Source organism: Rhinatrema bivittatum, chromosome 4, assembly GCF_901001135.1.
Source record: "Rhinatrema bivittatum chromosome 4, aRhiBiv1.1, whole genome shotgun sequence".
In the NCBI taxonomy this organism is placed as follows: domain Eukaryota; kingdom Metazoa; phylum Chordata; class Amphibia; order Gymnophiona; family Rhinatrematidae; genus Rhinatrema; species Rhinatrema bivittatum.
In genome coordinates this window covers 221,038,915-221,053,449 of record NC_042618.1, presented here as the reverse complement: position 1 = coordinate 221,053,449, position 14,535 = coordinate 221,038,915, and the positions used below count along the sequence as shown (strand labels likewise).

General features: G+C 42.0%; 1 protein-coding gene across 3 annotated transcripts in view; it reads right to left on the bottom strand.

Moving 5' to 3' along the window:
* Window positions 1–372: 372 nt before the first annotated feature.
* The window catches only part of DEPDC4 (DEP domain containing 4), a 56,886-nt gene continuing 42,723 nt past the window's right edge, over window positions 373–14,535 (bottom strand). For all 3 annotated transcript variants that reach the window (XM_029599737.1, XM_029599739.1, XM_029599738.1), the window contains exons 7-10: window positions 10,841–10,983; window positions 8,013–8,138; window positions 2,770–2,848; window positions 373–750 (exon numbers count right to left, since the gene is read on the bottom strand). In XM_029599737.1, the coding sequence (XP_029455597.1) occupies window positions 566–750; window positions 2,770–2,848; window positions 8,013–8,138; window positions 10,841–10,983 (533 nt within the window). In that variant the 3' untranslated portion in view covers window positions 373–565. The remainder of the gene's footprint in view (window positions 751–2,769; window positions 2,849–8,012; window positions 8,139–10,840; window positions 10,984–14,535) is intronic.

Sequence of the window (14,535 nt, the reverse complement as noted above, 5' to 3'; positions counted from 1 at the left end):
TGCGAGGGCCAAACTCGACGGTAATCGACGGGAGACGGGTAAAAACTTACCGGAGTACCGCGGACTGAGAAAAGTTAGAGGAGGGACCCCTGTGAGGCAATTTAACTTTTAGTAATTCCGTGAGGAAAATTCCTGTCAGGAATCTCTTCAGAGCTCCTTTTACCGCAAGGATACTGCTGCGCAGAAAAAAGAAGACTGAAGGGGGACCCCTGCTGGCTGCAGGGTTAGTGCCATGCTGGGCATGCCCAGTAGGGGCCAGTCAAAGTTCTGGAAACTTTGACAGGCGTTTTCCATGATTGGGCTCCATTCTGATGAAGTCACCCATATGCGAGGACTACCATCCTGCTTGTCCTGTGAGAAAAACTAGAACCCTACTGCTTCAGGCCTTTTACCAAAAACGGCACAGCATGGGGAGAACAACTTATGGGCTAGGTCCTAATATACATTTCAGTCAATTATATAAATGTGCGTGAGATTACAGTAGAAAATTAATTCCATTCTTTCCTGATACTTAAACCATGGAAGTGCAAACCCGGTTCCAGATCCTGTCCTTCCAGGAAGGAGATCAGAAATGTTCAGTCCATGCTACAGAGTGATGCTTCTGGAATTCTTTAAGCAACTTCCTCTTCTGTTTGACAGGAAGGGTGGGGTGAGTACCAATTTCGTGAACCAACCATTGCAGCTGTTGTGTAGTCTGTTTCCTCTGCTCTTCAAATTCTTGGCACGTCAAAGGCTGACAAAATGTGAAGCCTGAATGTGAAAAAGGCAACAATAAGGGAAACAAAACACAGTGGGAGAACTGATTATCTGCTGTCATCTACCATATGATTTTTTTTTTTTTTTAAAGAACTCAATATTTGCCAAAACTGATTGTAATGCTAACCTGTCTCTAATCCATGTACAGTATGAGTTTATTGGCTTGTAATGACAATAACATGTATCCAGAAAAGTAGTGGAGGTGTGGAAGGGCATGGAATGACTAATTACCAGCTTATTTCAGGAACGTTGCCATTTTTACCCCTCTATTTTGATTCGCAATATTGTCAAACAAAAAACTCTGCCTGTGGGCAAAAATCCTATCATGCATATTTGCTCCCTTTTTAAAATAACTACTAATACACATTTTCTTAACTTCATATAACTTTAAATGTAGAAATTGCTGCATTAATTTAAATAGTTCATTTCTGGTAGGGACTAAATGCTAAACATGTCTCAGAACTTAATTGCTAGAATTCCTAGGAAATGGCCTCCTTTTGTTGCTGTGCACCATACACTACTGTAGGTTTACATTTTTTTTTCAGGATAGAAATGTTGCATACTGCGTCCCCCCTCCCCCCAGAGCTCTGCTGCTTTCACACGCAGCCTCCTCAGTGGGCACAAGTAATATTAGTGTGAAACGTCTGCAAGAAAAACTAGTTAACTGGTCATTCACCAGCAACAATCAACTTCTATGACAATGTTTTAAACATTTCTAAAATACACTTGTCAATGTTTCACTATAGCTAGAGTGCCATCTGATTTCAACGTCAGCATGCACTGCAGTGGAGGAGGGTATCTACATAAACAGCCCTCAGTTTCCTGAAGTAGCTCAAAGATAAATTCTGTGGCAAAACTCAGAAAATTCTGCAATAGACTGGGATTTTACTTTATAAAAATAAAATTGTTTGACATTTTTTGAGTGTCTGGCTAATTTAATTTGAACAGAGAAACACTCATCATCTAAATGTAAAGTTTACAAAAGTTATCCATATACATAATAAGCTTAGGTGCCAAATGTCTGTCAGTGGCTGATGGGGTTTGCATCCACACATCACCAGTCCCTTTGACAACCCAGCTACTGTGGAATCTTCAAAAGCTCTGAATAGCTAGTGGGGTGATAACCCCCTAACCAAATTGTTTAACAAAAAAAAAAAAAAGTCAATTTGTGGTCAGTGCCATTATGTTCTACAGCACTATCCTACCATACAACAAAATGGCACAGACAGCCATTTTGGAATGTTGGAGCTGCCAGGCAGCAACGACCGAGGATCTCTCCTGACCCTGGAAGTCCTATGGAACTGTGACAGGGTAATGGCTGGTGGTGGGAAGTTGGAGGCAGCCTAGGGGCTGATGAGGCCTTTAAGTGGGTTTGGCAGGCAAGGAAGGGGTACTTTTGTTTACTTTTTTTTTTTTAAGATTTTTTTTTTTAGCTAATATGAGGAGGATCACAATGTGCTGGGGAGAGAGAAAGGGAGTACTGTGTTCAGGTTGGTGAAGTGGGAGCAGTGTGTTGGGATTGGGCTGAGAAGGGATGAAGTGGAAGGGCAGGTTGTGCTAAGGTTGTGCCAGGGAGGGAGAAAGAGTACTGGTGTCGAACCAGTGAGAGAGGGGTCAGAATGTGGTGGGCTTGAGCTTGGGGGAGTGGGAGTGGGAAGTGCAAGAGTGAGGCTGATAAAGGCAGGTCATAGTGTGCTGGGGTTAGGCTGAACAGCAGTGCGGTAGAAAGGGGTGGCCAACTCCAGTCCTTAAGAACCACAAATGGGCCTGGTTTTCAAGATATCCACAATGAATACGCATGTGAGAGATTTTCATACAATGGAGGCAGTGCATGAAAATTTCTCTCATGCATTCAACCGGTTTCAGCTAGTTCATGCATATTTTTCTTTGCATTTTGTTTTCAGTCTCAAATACACGTAGAGCTTTGATTTTTTTTTCACAAAAACTAGAATATTAAGAATAAAGCTCTAATTGTTTTCTTTTAAAAGGAGAAAATCCCAAAGAATTATCTACCTGAAATGGCATCTGGATCTTTTCCATTCTGCAGGCTTCTTAGTTTTGTACTTACTAGTTCCAACAACGTCAATGGTGTCTGCATACAAATGAAATTAAAGCTTGGACGTTTAATATTTTAAAATGAGCATTTAACAATTTTATTTAAAAGCAATTCATTTGACTTTAAAAGTTAACACACATAGATGAGCGGCATAAATAGAAGCATCAGCCTACTGATTGGCTCCGCCTAAACCAGAAAATAAAGAGTTTCTTTAGAACAGGGATTGTCAACACGCAGCTCTTCATATTTCAGTACAGCTCTGCTTAACAGGAAAAACAGACAGCCCAGGACAAAGACATCTCCTTCACTTTGTCTCATATAGGCAATGCTGAATAAAAAATAAAAAGGCAGCATCAGCATTCAATGAAAGGAGGTGGCATCTGTAACCCAAGTTGCCTTTTTTCCCTTCTTCAGAATCTGTAGTCCTGAAGAGGCAGCATACCTGGATTTGGGAAGGGGAAGGAAGCTGTGACCCATGCTAGTGTGTAAGAGGAGTCCTGAGGCCCTGTGGCTTGCTGGTGAAGTGTCTCAAGGTCTTCTTGGAGGAGAAAACCTGCCTGCTAATTGAGGGGCCGATGCAATACAGTGTATCAGCCCCCTAATGCAATAGAAGGATTAGCACCTATTTAACCTGCGTCAGACGCAGTGTGAATGTAATAGTGCTCATCACATGCAAATGCATGTGAATGAGCCTATTACTCTCATTCACTCCGCATGCAAAAAAATAAACGTGAGCCTCAGAGCAGGCGTTAATAGCTGAGCGCAGGTAAAAGAAGTACAGAAAAGCAGAAAAAAAAACCTGCTTTTCTGTACTTTAAGTAAAAAAAAAAAACCAAACCTCTGCAGACCGCCAAGTTATGAAGACAGATGCCGGTAAACTCAGCGTCTGTTTTCATAACCGGCAGCCACGGCGGGGTCACGTTAGCTAGGAGGTGCTAAGGTCGCGCAAGCGACTCTAGCGCCTCCTTGCTAGCGCAACCCCCTTATTTGGATATTGCATGGCGCCCCCCCCCCCCCCCCATGCGCACATTAGGAAAGCGAGCGCTGACTTTTCAGTGCCTGCTTTCCGCGATTTATATTGCATCGGCCCCTGAGTGTGTGTGCGCTAGGGATGCTGAGGGAGAGGATAGTTATGGCAATTTGCATGTATTCTGTCTTCACAGAGGGGCTGATTTAATAAGACCCATATTAAAAACTGTTAGATTTTTAGAGGGAGGAAGTGTCGTCACCGGGGTTGATGGAAGCCTGAATCGGTGCTCCTCTCTCTGGCGAGTGAACATCCCGCATCATCGCAACTCACAATCAGCTATTTTCTTGGAAAAGCGCTAATCCTGCTAGATTAACATCTTCTGATGATGACTAAACGAAAATCGCACAATTTTCGGCAATTTTCATATCAAAAATCCGTTCCAACCCGCGAGGCTCAGGAGGCTAAAATGGCGGAACTGGTCGAGGAAGACCACTGCGGCCCCAACCCTGTCATGGCACTTGAGGAAACAAAGAATAGATGCCCAAGGGTCTTTTCCAAATCTTTAATTAGTAGAGACATAAGTATTTAGTTAAAATGCCCGACTCGCGCCGAGTTTCGCCACATTCCAGTGGCTGCCTCAAGGGCTTAAATCAAAGCACACTGAACAAATATATTAGTTCCAAACAAAGTCGAATCGAGTGGAGACAGTGTACGCTGATGCGCAGATACACGTATGCGGCGCCATTAGAAAATGGAACAGAGAAAGGCTTAAGCGATACAGTTTGCATTCAAGATACGTTTGTACTGAGGATGCGTATTTGGAACTAATATATTTGTTCAGTGTGCTTTGATTTAAGCCCCTGAGGCAGCCACTGGAATGTGGTGAAACTCGGCGCGAGTCGGGCATTTTAACTAAATACTTACGTCTCCACTAATTAAAGATTTGGAAAAGACCCTTGGGCATCTATTCTTTGTTGTTTCCTCACGGCGTTGTTTGATTGCCTACCTTGCTGTTTTATGGCACTTGAGGGGCAGACTCGGGTGAGCTCATACCGACCAGAGCAGAATTTAGGGAATGGTTTTATGAGCTAAGGCTCGACATTAAAAATCATAAGACAGACATTATGCATGCCATACAGAAGGTGAAAGAAGAGATGGCAGATATAGGGCACCGACTGGATGAAACGGAGATCTGGATCGAAACACAGGCAGAGGACATTAAAACTTTGGACAGTGATATGAAGGGGATGCAGCAAAGCTGTGAAACCTTCTCGCTGAAACTGGAGGATCTCGAGAACCAGACCAGGTGGAATAATCTCCGGTTCCGGGGGATACCGGATTCGGATTGTGGGATGATGGGGAGATTATTTCTTTGATTTCCTTATTTGAATTAATATTGTATTGGATACAGTGGATTTAACTAGTAAGCCAGCTAAACTTACTAGTGACAGGCTGAAGCTTTGCTGACTCCGCGTTTTTCTCAGAGATGCTGGACATTGGAAGATTGACAACAACATTTGGAGTCTGTCTAGCAACTAGAGCCGAAGTCCTGGATACAGTCATTGATTGGTTGGGTCAGAAATAACTCCAAAACAACTGTTTCTATAATAGAAAAGAACAACTGTTTCTACATGGAAGAGCCATGCTAATAAGTGATTCTTAGTTGGCTGGGGCTATTCTGGCACAAAACCATATATGACAAGAGAACTTGGTTATTCTGGTACAAAACCATATTTGAGGAAAAGAGCTTCAATTTGTGACCAATCAGAAAAGAACATTTGTCTTGGATTTCAATTGGGACATTATAAAACAGGGTAAAACTTTATCATCGCTTTGGAGGCAGAGAGAGAGAGAGAAACACATGCCCAGAAGATATCCTGTATCACAGTGCTAAATTCCCTCCCCACTGTGAGTATCAATAGCCTGTCCAGCTACAACTTACGTCGTAAGTATTTGATACAATATTAATCAAGTATAGATATCTGGGAGATTCTCTGCGTTTATTTCATTATCTCTGGAAAGATTCCTAGAGATAACTGAATAAGGAATTATATACTTTACTGTATATTCTAAGTGTATACTAAAGAAACATTAAAAAGGATATAGCAAATCAACTTTTACCAATTTGCTTATTAAAAGTTATTATTAAATTGGTGTCTGTGAATTATTCCTTATCAAACTAAAACAGTTACAGGATGAAAACTGGAATTGCACTGAAATAGTGCAACAGATTTGTGCAAGTCTCCTCCAAGATTCAGGCGCCTCAGCAGTGGGGGAATCCAATTTTGTGAAAATTGATCGAGCGCACAGGGCGCTGGGATGATGGATTCCTAACCAGCCACGTGATATTATTGTGTGTTTTCATAATTATACTAAGGAAAGGATCTACAGCATTACACGCCAACAGCCCTCGCTACAATGGAAGGGACATACCGTCACAGTTTTCGTGGATTTGGCAGCACTCACTCTACGTAAAAGGCAAGAATTTCGAGCCATCACTGCACTGCTACGGCGGGAAAATTTTAAATATCGATGGCGGGAGGTCACGTGATGTGGTAGCCGGAAGGCAGCGTTTCTTCCAGGCTCCAGCTTTGCCCCACCAATCGCGTACAATCCGTGGGGAAAAATGAATTGAAAAAGCACTAAAAATGAGCAGGGGACAGAGTACATGTCAGCGATTTCAACTTGGGGACAGCCGCGGTCCTCGATGACAGCACGGAGCGTGAAAAAGGGAAAAGAGAAAGAGCTGGTCTCCGATGGCAGCCGTGACGAACGGTGAGTCTCCCTCCCCCCACTCACCGCTAACGATCGAAGAAATAAAATTAGCTATCCGAGAAGCTTTGGATGAAAAGTTGACGCTGCTTGCCTCGCAGCCGGGGGAGGTGAGAGACTCACTAGCAGCGATCCCTCCTAGGCTGGAGAATGCAGAGACCAGGATCTCCGAGCTGGAGGAGTCTGTGGGGCACACACATGTCAGAATGGAGGCAGGAGATAAGAGCATACAGGCCCTGCAGGCCAAGGTAGAAGAGCTGGAAAATAGGGCTCGTCGAGATAACTTAAGATTTTTGGGCTTTCCAGAGGAAATAGAGGAGCAGTCTCTCTGTGTGCTCTATTAGAATCCTGGCTCCCAGAGGTGCTTGCCTTGCCTCATCTGCGGGGGAAGCTGACTGTGGAGCGTGCTCACAGGCTGGGAGCAAGAACCTCGGTGGGGGGGAAGGCCCAGACTGGTAATAGCAAAGATTTTAAACTCCGCACATAAAGCAGAGCTTTGGAGGGCATCCCGAAAACAAAGAGACCTGCGCTATAAGGAACACACCATCAGGATTTTTCAGCGGCTGTATCCGAGGCAAGGCGTGCTTTTTCACCTCTCTGCTCCAAGTTGCATAAGCAGGGAACTAAATTTGCACTACTCTTCCCGGCGCGTTTACGGATCTGGGCCCAGGATTCGGTTCAAACTTTCACTACAGTGGACTCTGCAAAAAGTTTCATGGACTCATTGCTTACTTAATACTCTGCAGTTTTGCTTTTTTTTCTCTCTTCTTTATTTTTACAATAAAATGTACTGATGTAGGGCAGCAGTGGGATGCAGGGAGTGACTGTATCAGAACCTGGGTGCCTTAACTCTGAGAGTGGGAGAAGATGGTGGTACTCGCTTAGAGAATACAGATATTTGGATTTACAAGTCTCCAGTGGGAGGTATTAGAATGAACCCAGAAATAGGGTTAGCTGCCAGCATTGGATTCCTAAGAGCACAGCACCCGGCGGGACATTTCAGATATTTCTTAATTTTTTTTTTCTTTGGAATTTCCCTTTGAATGACTGGAGACTCCCTGGACCTGTGACCAGTACTTGGGCTATAACTTGACTATGTTATGATAACTTTCTGGCGGGATGTTTTAATCTCAAGACTGATCATCACACTTGCGCAAGGCCCCAGGGTCTGTTCTAACATTTGGAGTTCGGGTCGGCTGTGAGAGAGGTCACTCTTGTGGACGCTGGGGGCTTAGATCCGCTGGAATTGAACAGAGGGGTGTGAACACAGAGTGAAACGCCGCAGCAGGACACTAAACATTTTTTTCCTGCTGCGCATGCCTAGAAATAAAAAACTTGAAATGGCTCTTCTCTTTTGAAATGTTGCAAACCCTTACTCTAGCACACACTTTTTAATGGAGCCAAAACGTGACATGTTATACTTACTCTATAATGTCTTAAGCTTTTTCCCCCACATACCTGGAAGAGCTCAGATGCATTTTCCATTAGAAACTGGATCAACTGTTCCCTTTGTGTTTTGGATAATGCTTTGTTTTGTACAATTGCTGTAGTGAAAGCCTTGATCAATACTAGTTTGTTTTCAAACTGCAGAAAAAAGAGAAGATATGAATGTGTGAGCGGTCTGTTCTTTATGTTAATTATTCATGTTGATGAAGTTCACACTCTAAGATAAAACAGAAGAATACATTTACTATTATAAAGCTATTATGTTCCTTCAACAATATCCTTACATCAGAAACGTACCATTTCTTTAGCAGGACCTGTCCAATGGAACATGCTCCCACCAGACATCCGCCTTGAGATCTGCTTTGCTTCCTTCAAAAAGAAAATTAAAACCTGGCTCTTTAGCCAAGCTTTTCCAGAACTTTGATTATTTTTACCTCCAGCTATCAAGATTTTCTCACCATCGCAATCCCTTTTACAGATCACATTTATCTTAGACAATTACGCCTTATTTTATGATTTGATTTCTCAGAGACTTTGCAAGTTTATCAGTGTTATTATTCGAATCTGTTTTCCAAGTTCTATAACCTTGTTATATGTACCGCCTCTTGGCATAATTTTTATGTTTCAATGTAAACCGATGTGATCTGTATTTTAATACAGGAACACCGGTATATAAAAATCTAAAAATAAATAAATAAATAAATAAAGCAGCTCAACTACACTTCATTGGTGATTCCTATCTAAATCAAATTGATTAAAATAGTGTAATTGCTACTGCAAAATTCTAAATCAGTCCATTATACTTTCATTCCTAATACTAGCCATGGAAATAAAATTTTAAACTTAAGACTGTCCTTTTTATTTAGTTTACAGAAATGGAGACTTAAGGAGATCTTTATAGACATTAAATTCCCACTTTTAGCAATTGCCTTTATATCTTAAATGAATAAACTAAACAAAATACAAATAAGTTTGGCTAAGAGTTTATAATCTGACTTGCAAAAATTGGGAGTCATTAGCCAGATGTTAACTGTGGTTTACAATTACTGACATTTTTTATTATTTTGGAAGCCAATCCAGCACTTTTCACCAGCAAGAAATTATGCTACGCAGAATTTTTAGAAAAATACTTGTTCTGGGAGTACCTTATCAAGTCAGAAGCTTCATGCTATGCACTAGTTTTTTCCATTTTGTGGTGAACTGTAAAATCTTTGAATAATAAAACCTATGTTTATATTATCTCCATGTGATTCATCCAAGTCACAGTTCACTGTATTCCATGACATCATTCGTCTCACTGAAGGTTAACTATATTTTAAATATGTATGTTATTGTGTCACAAATAACTGCTATTGTTCTGGCTGTATCATCACATTTCAATGATTGCGCTACTCAGTAAAAGCATATTAATTCAGTAGGATACATGCTATAAATCCGTGTTTCCACAACCAGTGTGCCTTGGCCCATGGGTGTGCATTCAAACATGAGCAGGTGTGCCATGGAAAAAAAGTCATCTGCCTGTTGTTCAGATCCAGACCAGCATCTAGGTTCTGCTCTCAGCAACTCAAAGCAACAAGAGACACCAGCAGTGGCTCTTAAACATGCAGGAACTCCTTTTTGAGAACATGCATAATATGCATGCCTCTTCATCCTAGCTACAGCATCGTGTGGTAATTAACGGGCAGCATGCAGGGCATGAATAGCTGGACCCTGCTTTGTGCAGCACACATAATATACACAGCGCCAACTCGTGTTTCCCTTCCTGAGCCCCCTCTTTTGAGTTCTTCCAATCTCTGTCTTATCCCTAGGCTGAATGAGATAGGTATTGTATGCAATGAGCACTGGATGTGACTCATTCTGAATACTAGGAGCAGCGAAGTGGAAGAATTGTGGCAGCCAAGGTAACTAACCGAACCAGCTGCCCCCATCACACAGACTCTCTTCTACTGTATGTATATAGAGGAAAGTGGTTCATTGTGATGGGTTCATAATGTGTCTCCATCCCCTCTCTCCCTTTGTTTTAAAATTTGGAAGAGATTGATGTTTTTCAATTCTTCACTAGTTCTTCTTTTGGACAAAGAAATCTTCTCCTTGTCTGCACCACCTGCTCCGTAGAGGTTGGTGTGCCACAACATTTTTGATAGTGCATGTATGCCTTGGGCTTGAAAAGGTTAGGAAACACTGCTATAAATCCTACTCATCACTTCTGTATAATTGGCATTGAGAATTAGTCTCAAGAGAAGATTTCCCTGCACCTCTCTACTTGCAAGAGAACTTGCGTTACACCTTGGGAATAGCGCTATACACTGGAAAAATGATGAGCAGATACAGTTAAAATAGGAATTTCTAAAACAAGTCATGACTGTGTTTGTAAGAGCCTCTGATCCTGCCAGGTACTTGTGACCTGGATTGGAAACAGGATAATGGACTTGATGGACCCTCGCTCTGAATCAATATGGCACTTATGTTATTAGGCTTCGCACTGTCGACTCTCTGAAAACTACCCAAACATCTCAGGGTTCCGGCACCTAAAATGTGCATGTTGGTCATCCAAATACGAGGAGGGAAACAAGATTCCAGATTTTGTGTATGACTCATGTTCACCATGGCTAAGACCTCTGATAGGATACACTTTTGTTCACTGATGCAGTTTGAACACCTTTACCTTTCATTTAGAATTAAATTATATTTTTTCACTTGCTATGTTTTGAATAAAATTGTTACTCTTTTGATAAATCAAACATGTTACAGTTCTACGTATCTATACACGGGTGACAGAGAGCCTTAGCATGACAGAAAAATCTGAAATATGGTTTTCTAAAACTCAAGACAAAGCTCACCTGCTTTTGCAGCTTGTAGCCCTGAGGTTCAGCAGCAACAGCCATGAATGTGAGAAGTCTTCGCAGCTCTTCTCGAGCATTTGGTGCTAACAGCCTGATATAAAGCTGCAAGGCCTCCAGGGTGTGAGCATGTTTCCCACTCTCTGTAATACACAGTAGGACAACACAAAGGACTAATTTTGGAAATGTACTGCTTAATGCATCAAGTTCTTCCAAAGACTATATGTTCATTTCTTTTAATCTAACAACTAATAAAGTTCTTCCCAATGCATTAATGTCAGCAGCTTTCCTAGACCCATCACTAACACACTTTAAAACAAAATAAAACCAGTGGAGTGTTGCTTTAAATAACCCAAGGCTACGGGAGGAGAAACAAGGACAAAATGTTGAAAAAAAATCCAGTTTAAGTCTACTAAATCAGTGGTGTGCAAATGTTCTGGCCCAAAGGCCACACTGGGGCCTCGTCTGTGGGCCAATGGATATCTGGGGAGAGGTCTCCATCAGAGGTCTGTTGGCAAAAAGCATGAATAGTTTTGTTTGGTGGGGGGGGGGGGGGGGGGGGGGGGGGGAGCAGGCAGGTGGCAGGTATGCATATCTCTTGGAGTTTAGATGGGCTAACAACATCACTTCCAGCCTGACAAAGGCACTTCCAGCTGCAACTGACATGCTTTAGATGCCATGAGCCAGACATGGACTCACCGCCATGGGCTGTGGTTTGCCCATCTTGGATTTACTTGTTTGGCAAATCATTTATCTATAGAAAAATATAAACATTTAGAAGCCTAACAAGGATCAGTTGGTTGAAGAAGATCTGCTCAGCAAGTGCCAGTCACCAAAATGAAGGATGTCCAGGGCCATCTTAAGTTTGTGCAGCACGCTTTCTCTTTATTAGGGGAGATCATCTGCACTGCCAGAAGCTTTTAGGCAAGTCTTGGTCCTTTGAAAGATGGCATTTTCTGCTGCCACAAACACATTCAATGGATAATTATGCATTTGGGAGTCAAATGAAAGTAAAAAATTATAACCAACAAGAGAGAAAAGAATTTCCATGTCTCTGCAACTATAAAGTGCATGAAAAAAAATGCCACAAGCATTTTAAAAAAACCAAAAAAACATAGTCATAAACAGAAAATTAGAAAGACGAAAATGTGTGGCGCGAGAACCTGAAATGAAAGGAGGTGCAAGAAGAGATTCAGAGTTGTTCGGCAGTCAAGAAGGCAGGGAAGAGGTGGTGGTACTCAACGATGCAGCCGCACAGACGTTCAGTGCCAAGTAATCCCACATCAAGTGAACACCAAAGAGAAAGGCACAGCAGCAACAGCTGGACAGGCAGGTCTGTGGCTAAGCCAGGAGACAGGCAGAGATGGAATAAAGAAGAACTGTTGGAAAATTCAAGGAAAGCCAATGTCAGGGGTAAAAGAAAATCAGAATGCTAAAAAAAAAAAAAAAAAAAAAAGTGTTTAATGTTTTTAAGTTCTTCCTCTTACCCCCACTAATAGATCTGTGGCCTAGATGTACTAAGTTCCCCTGCCTCCATCCCAAATACACAGTTATTATGTAAGTTAATATTATGTTAGAAAACTGACCTTGGGCACAGCTGAAATGGAAAGATGGTTTTAAATAAAAGATGATGGTGATGTTATCTGGCCCTGTGTAGAGTAGGGGGGTGACATGAGAACCATCCTTTGGGGTTCAACACCCAAGTGAAAGCAGAAAAGGTGGTTTGTTTTTGATTGCTTTTATACTGTTTGTTGTATTATCGGATAAGTATGTTTTATTGTTAACTGCCTAGGACCATTGAGGGTATACTAATGTAATTAAAAATAATAAATAATGCAAGAGAGCGTGTTTTGTACTGTGTAATCCCAGCCCTGATTAAGTGTTTTCTGTACTGCAAAGCTTGTCTGTGGGAAGCATTTTCATCTAGCCAGCCTTTATGTTGACTAATTTATACAGCGGCTTAATAACCATAATCAAATACTTCTTTCATTTTTAACTCAACAATATAACAATTACAATGGATTCTTCCATTATATAAAATGCCTGACAAGAGATGTGCAAAATGCATATTATCTTCTATTACTGTTATTGGCATGCTGTATCATCTTCTATTAGCATTCTTTGTAAACTGGTGGTATTTTTCTTTTTGCCCTACAGTTTGCTCCTACCCATTTGGGCTTCCAGCTCAATTGGACCCGGATTCTACTGGGATCTGGCACCATGAGCCTTTATTCAGAATGACCTGGGTTTGCTTTTCCCTATTTTATATCCCCTTCCAACTGACTCAATTCAATCAGCCAGTGACCATGCACCAGGACCCCTTCCAGAATACTGCAATCAAGAGCCCTAAATCTGGCCACTTTGTGTTTCCACAATGACAGAGAATTCTCTCCCCCCCCCCCCCCCCCCAAAAGGCTGCGAATGCTGCCTCTGCAGCATCCCCAGCCACCCGGGCAATGGAAGAGCCGAGCTGGGCATGAAATCTGAGTCCTCTGCAGAGTAGTGCGCAATACTGCCCCAGGGCCAACCCTTGGTATCTTATTGATCATCATAAGTACTCCTCCTAGGTGAGCTTTAAAGACTACAGGGCCGATGTAATAAGACCCGCGGCAAAACATGTGCTAGTTATGAGCGCAGGTTTTGATCACAGCGAGCAGCTGAAGCTGCCACTTCCACAGGATGTAAAAAACAAATAAATTATGCAAATGATTTGCGTGCACCTAAGTGTGAAAAAGCCATATGTAATAAGCAGCTGCATTCGCGCTCAAAACCCGCGCCAATAATTCGCACATAAAAGCAAGCGGGTCTCTCTATTAAGTTAAAGTATGACCCTGGAAAGTATTTTTAATATTTCAAATAACTGTGCTGCAGAAAACATGGCAAATATTTTCATGGATGCTAATTCACACTGGCATAGCAGCGAGATAGTTGCTCAGTTGGGCACCAAACTGGATGCTCTGGTGCCGACACAGGTACTCAAGCCAGGAGTGACTATGGGCGCTCTGGCACCCAGAAAGTCGCCTAGCTAATCTTGCTGCTCAGGCGCTGAGCTAGGCGCTTAATTGGTCATGAATCTATACGATTGGGCACCAGAAAGGGTCTAGTTAAAGCTGGCCACTCAGACGCCGAGATAGGCCCTCAGCTAGGTGGTTTTCAGGATGCTCGGATGCCGACACAGGCCCTCAGAGTCGGCGCTAACACTTAACTCGTTCCCTGACCGTGGCGGTAAAAAGCCTGCATTAAAAAAAAAAAAACAAACTCACATTAGTGCGGCTCCCTGCATTACCTATGATTAGCTAATCGCCTTCTTTGCATGCCGTTAGCATGTATTTGCACAGGAAAAACTGCAGGTCTGTAAGCACGTTTGTACGCGCCTTTTTTTTTTCCCCGTGCACAAAACCCTTATTACATCCCAGTATAGGGCTTTGCGTGTGAAGACACGCGTACAGGCACACAAACTCATGGCAGTTTCGGCGCATCTTATTACATCAGCCCTATATTTATTTAAAAATATTTGTTAATCGCTTTACAGATTTTTTTTTTTTTTAATTCTTTATTTATCATTTTCCAAATTAATAAACAAAATACAATTTTGCTTAAACAGAAATAACATGGGACATTATAGTTTCTAATATTCCATTTGAAATAACCATTCATCTCATAAAGAAAGAAAATATATAAAATTACAGTCATTC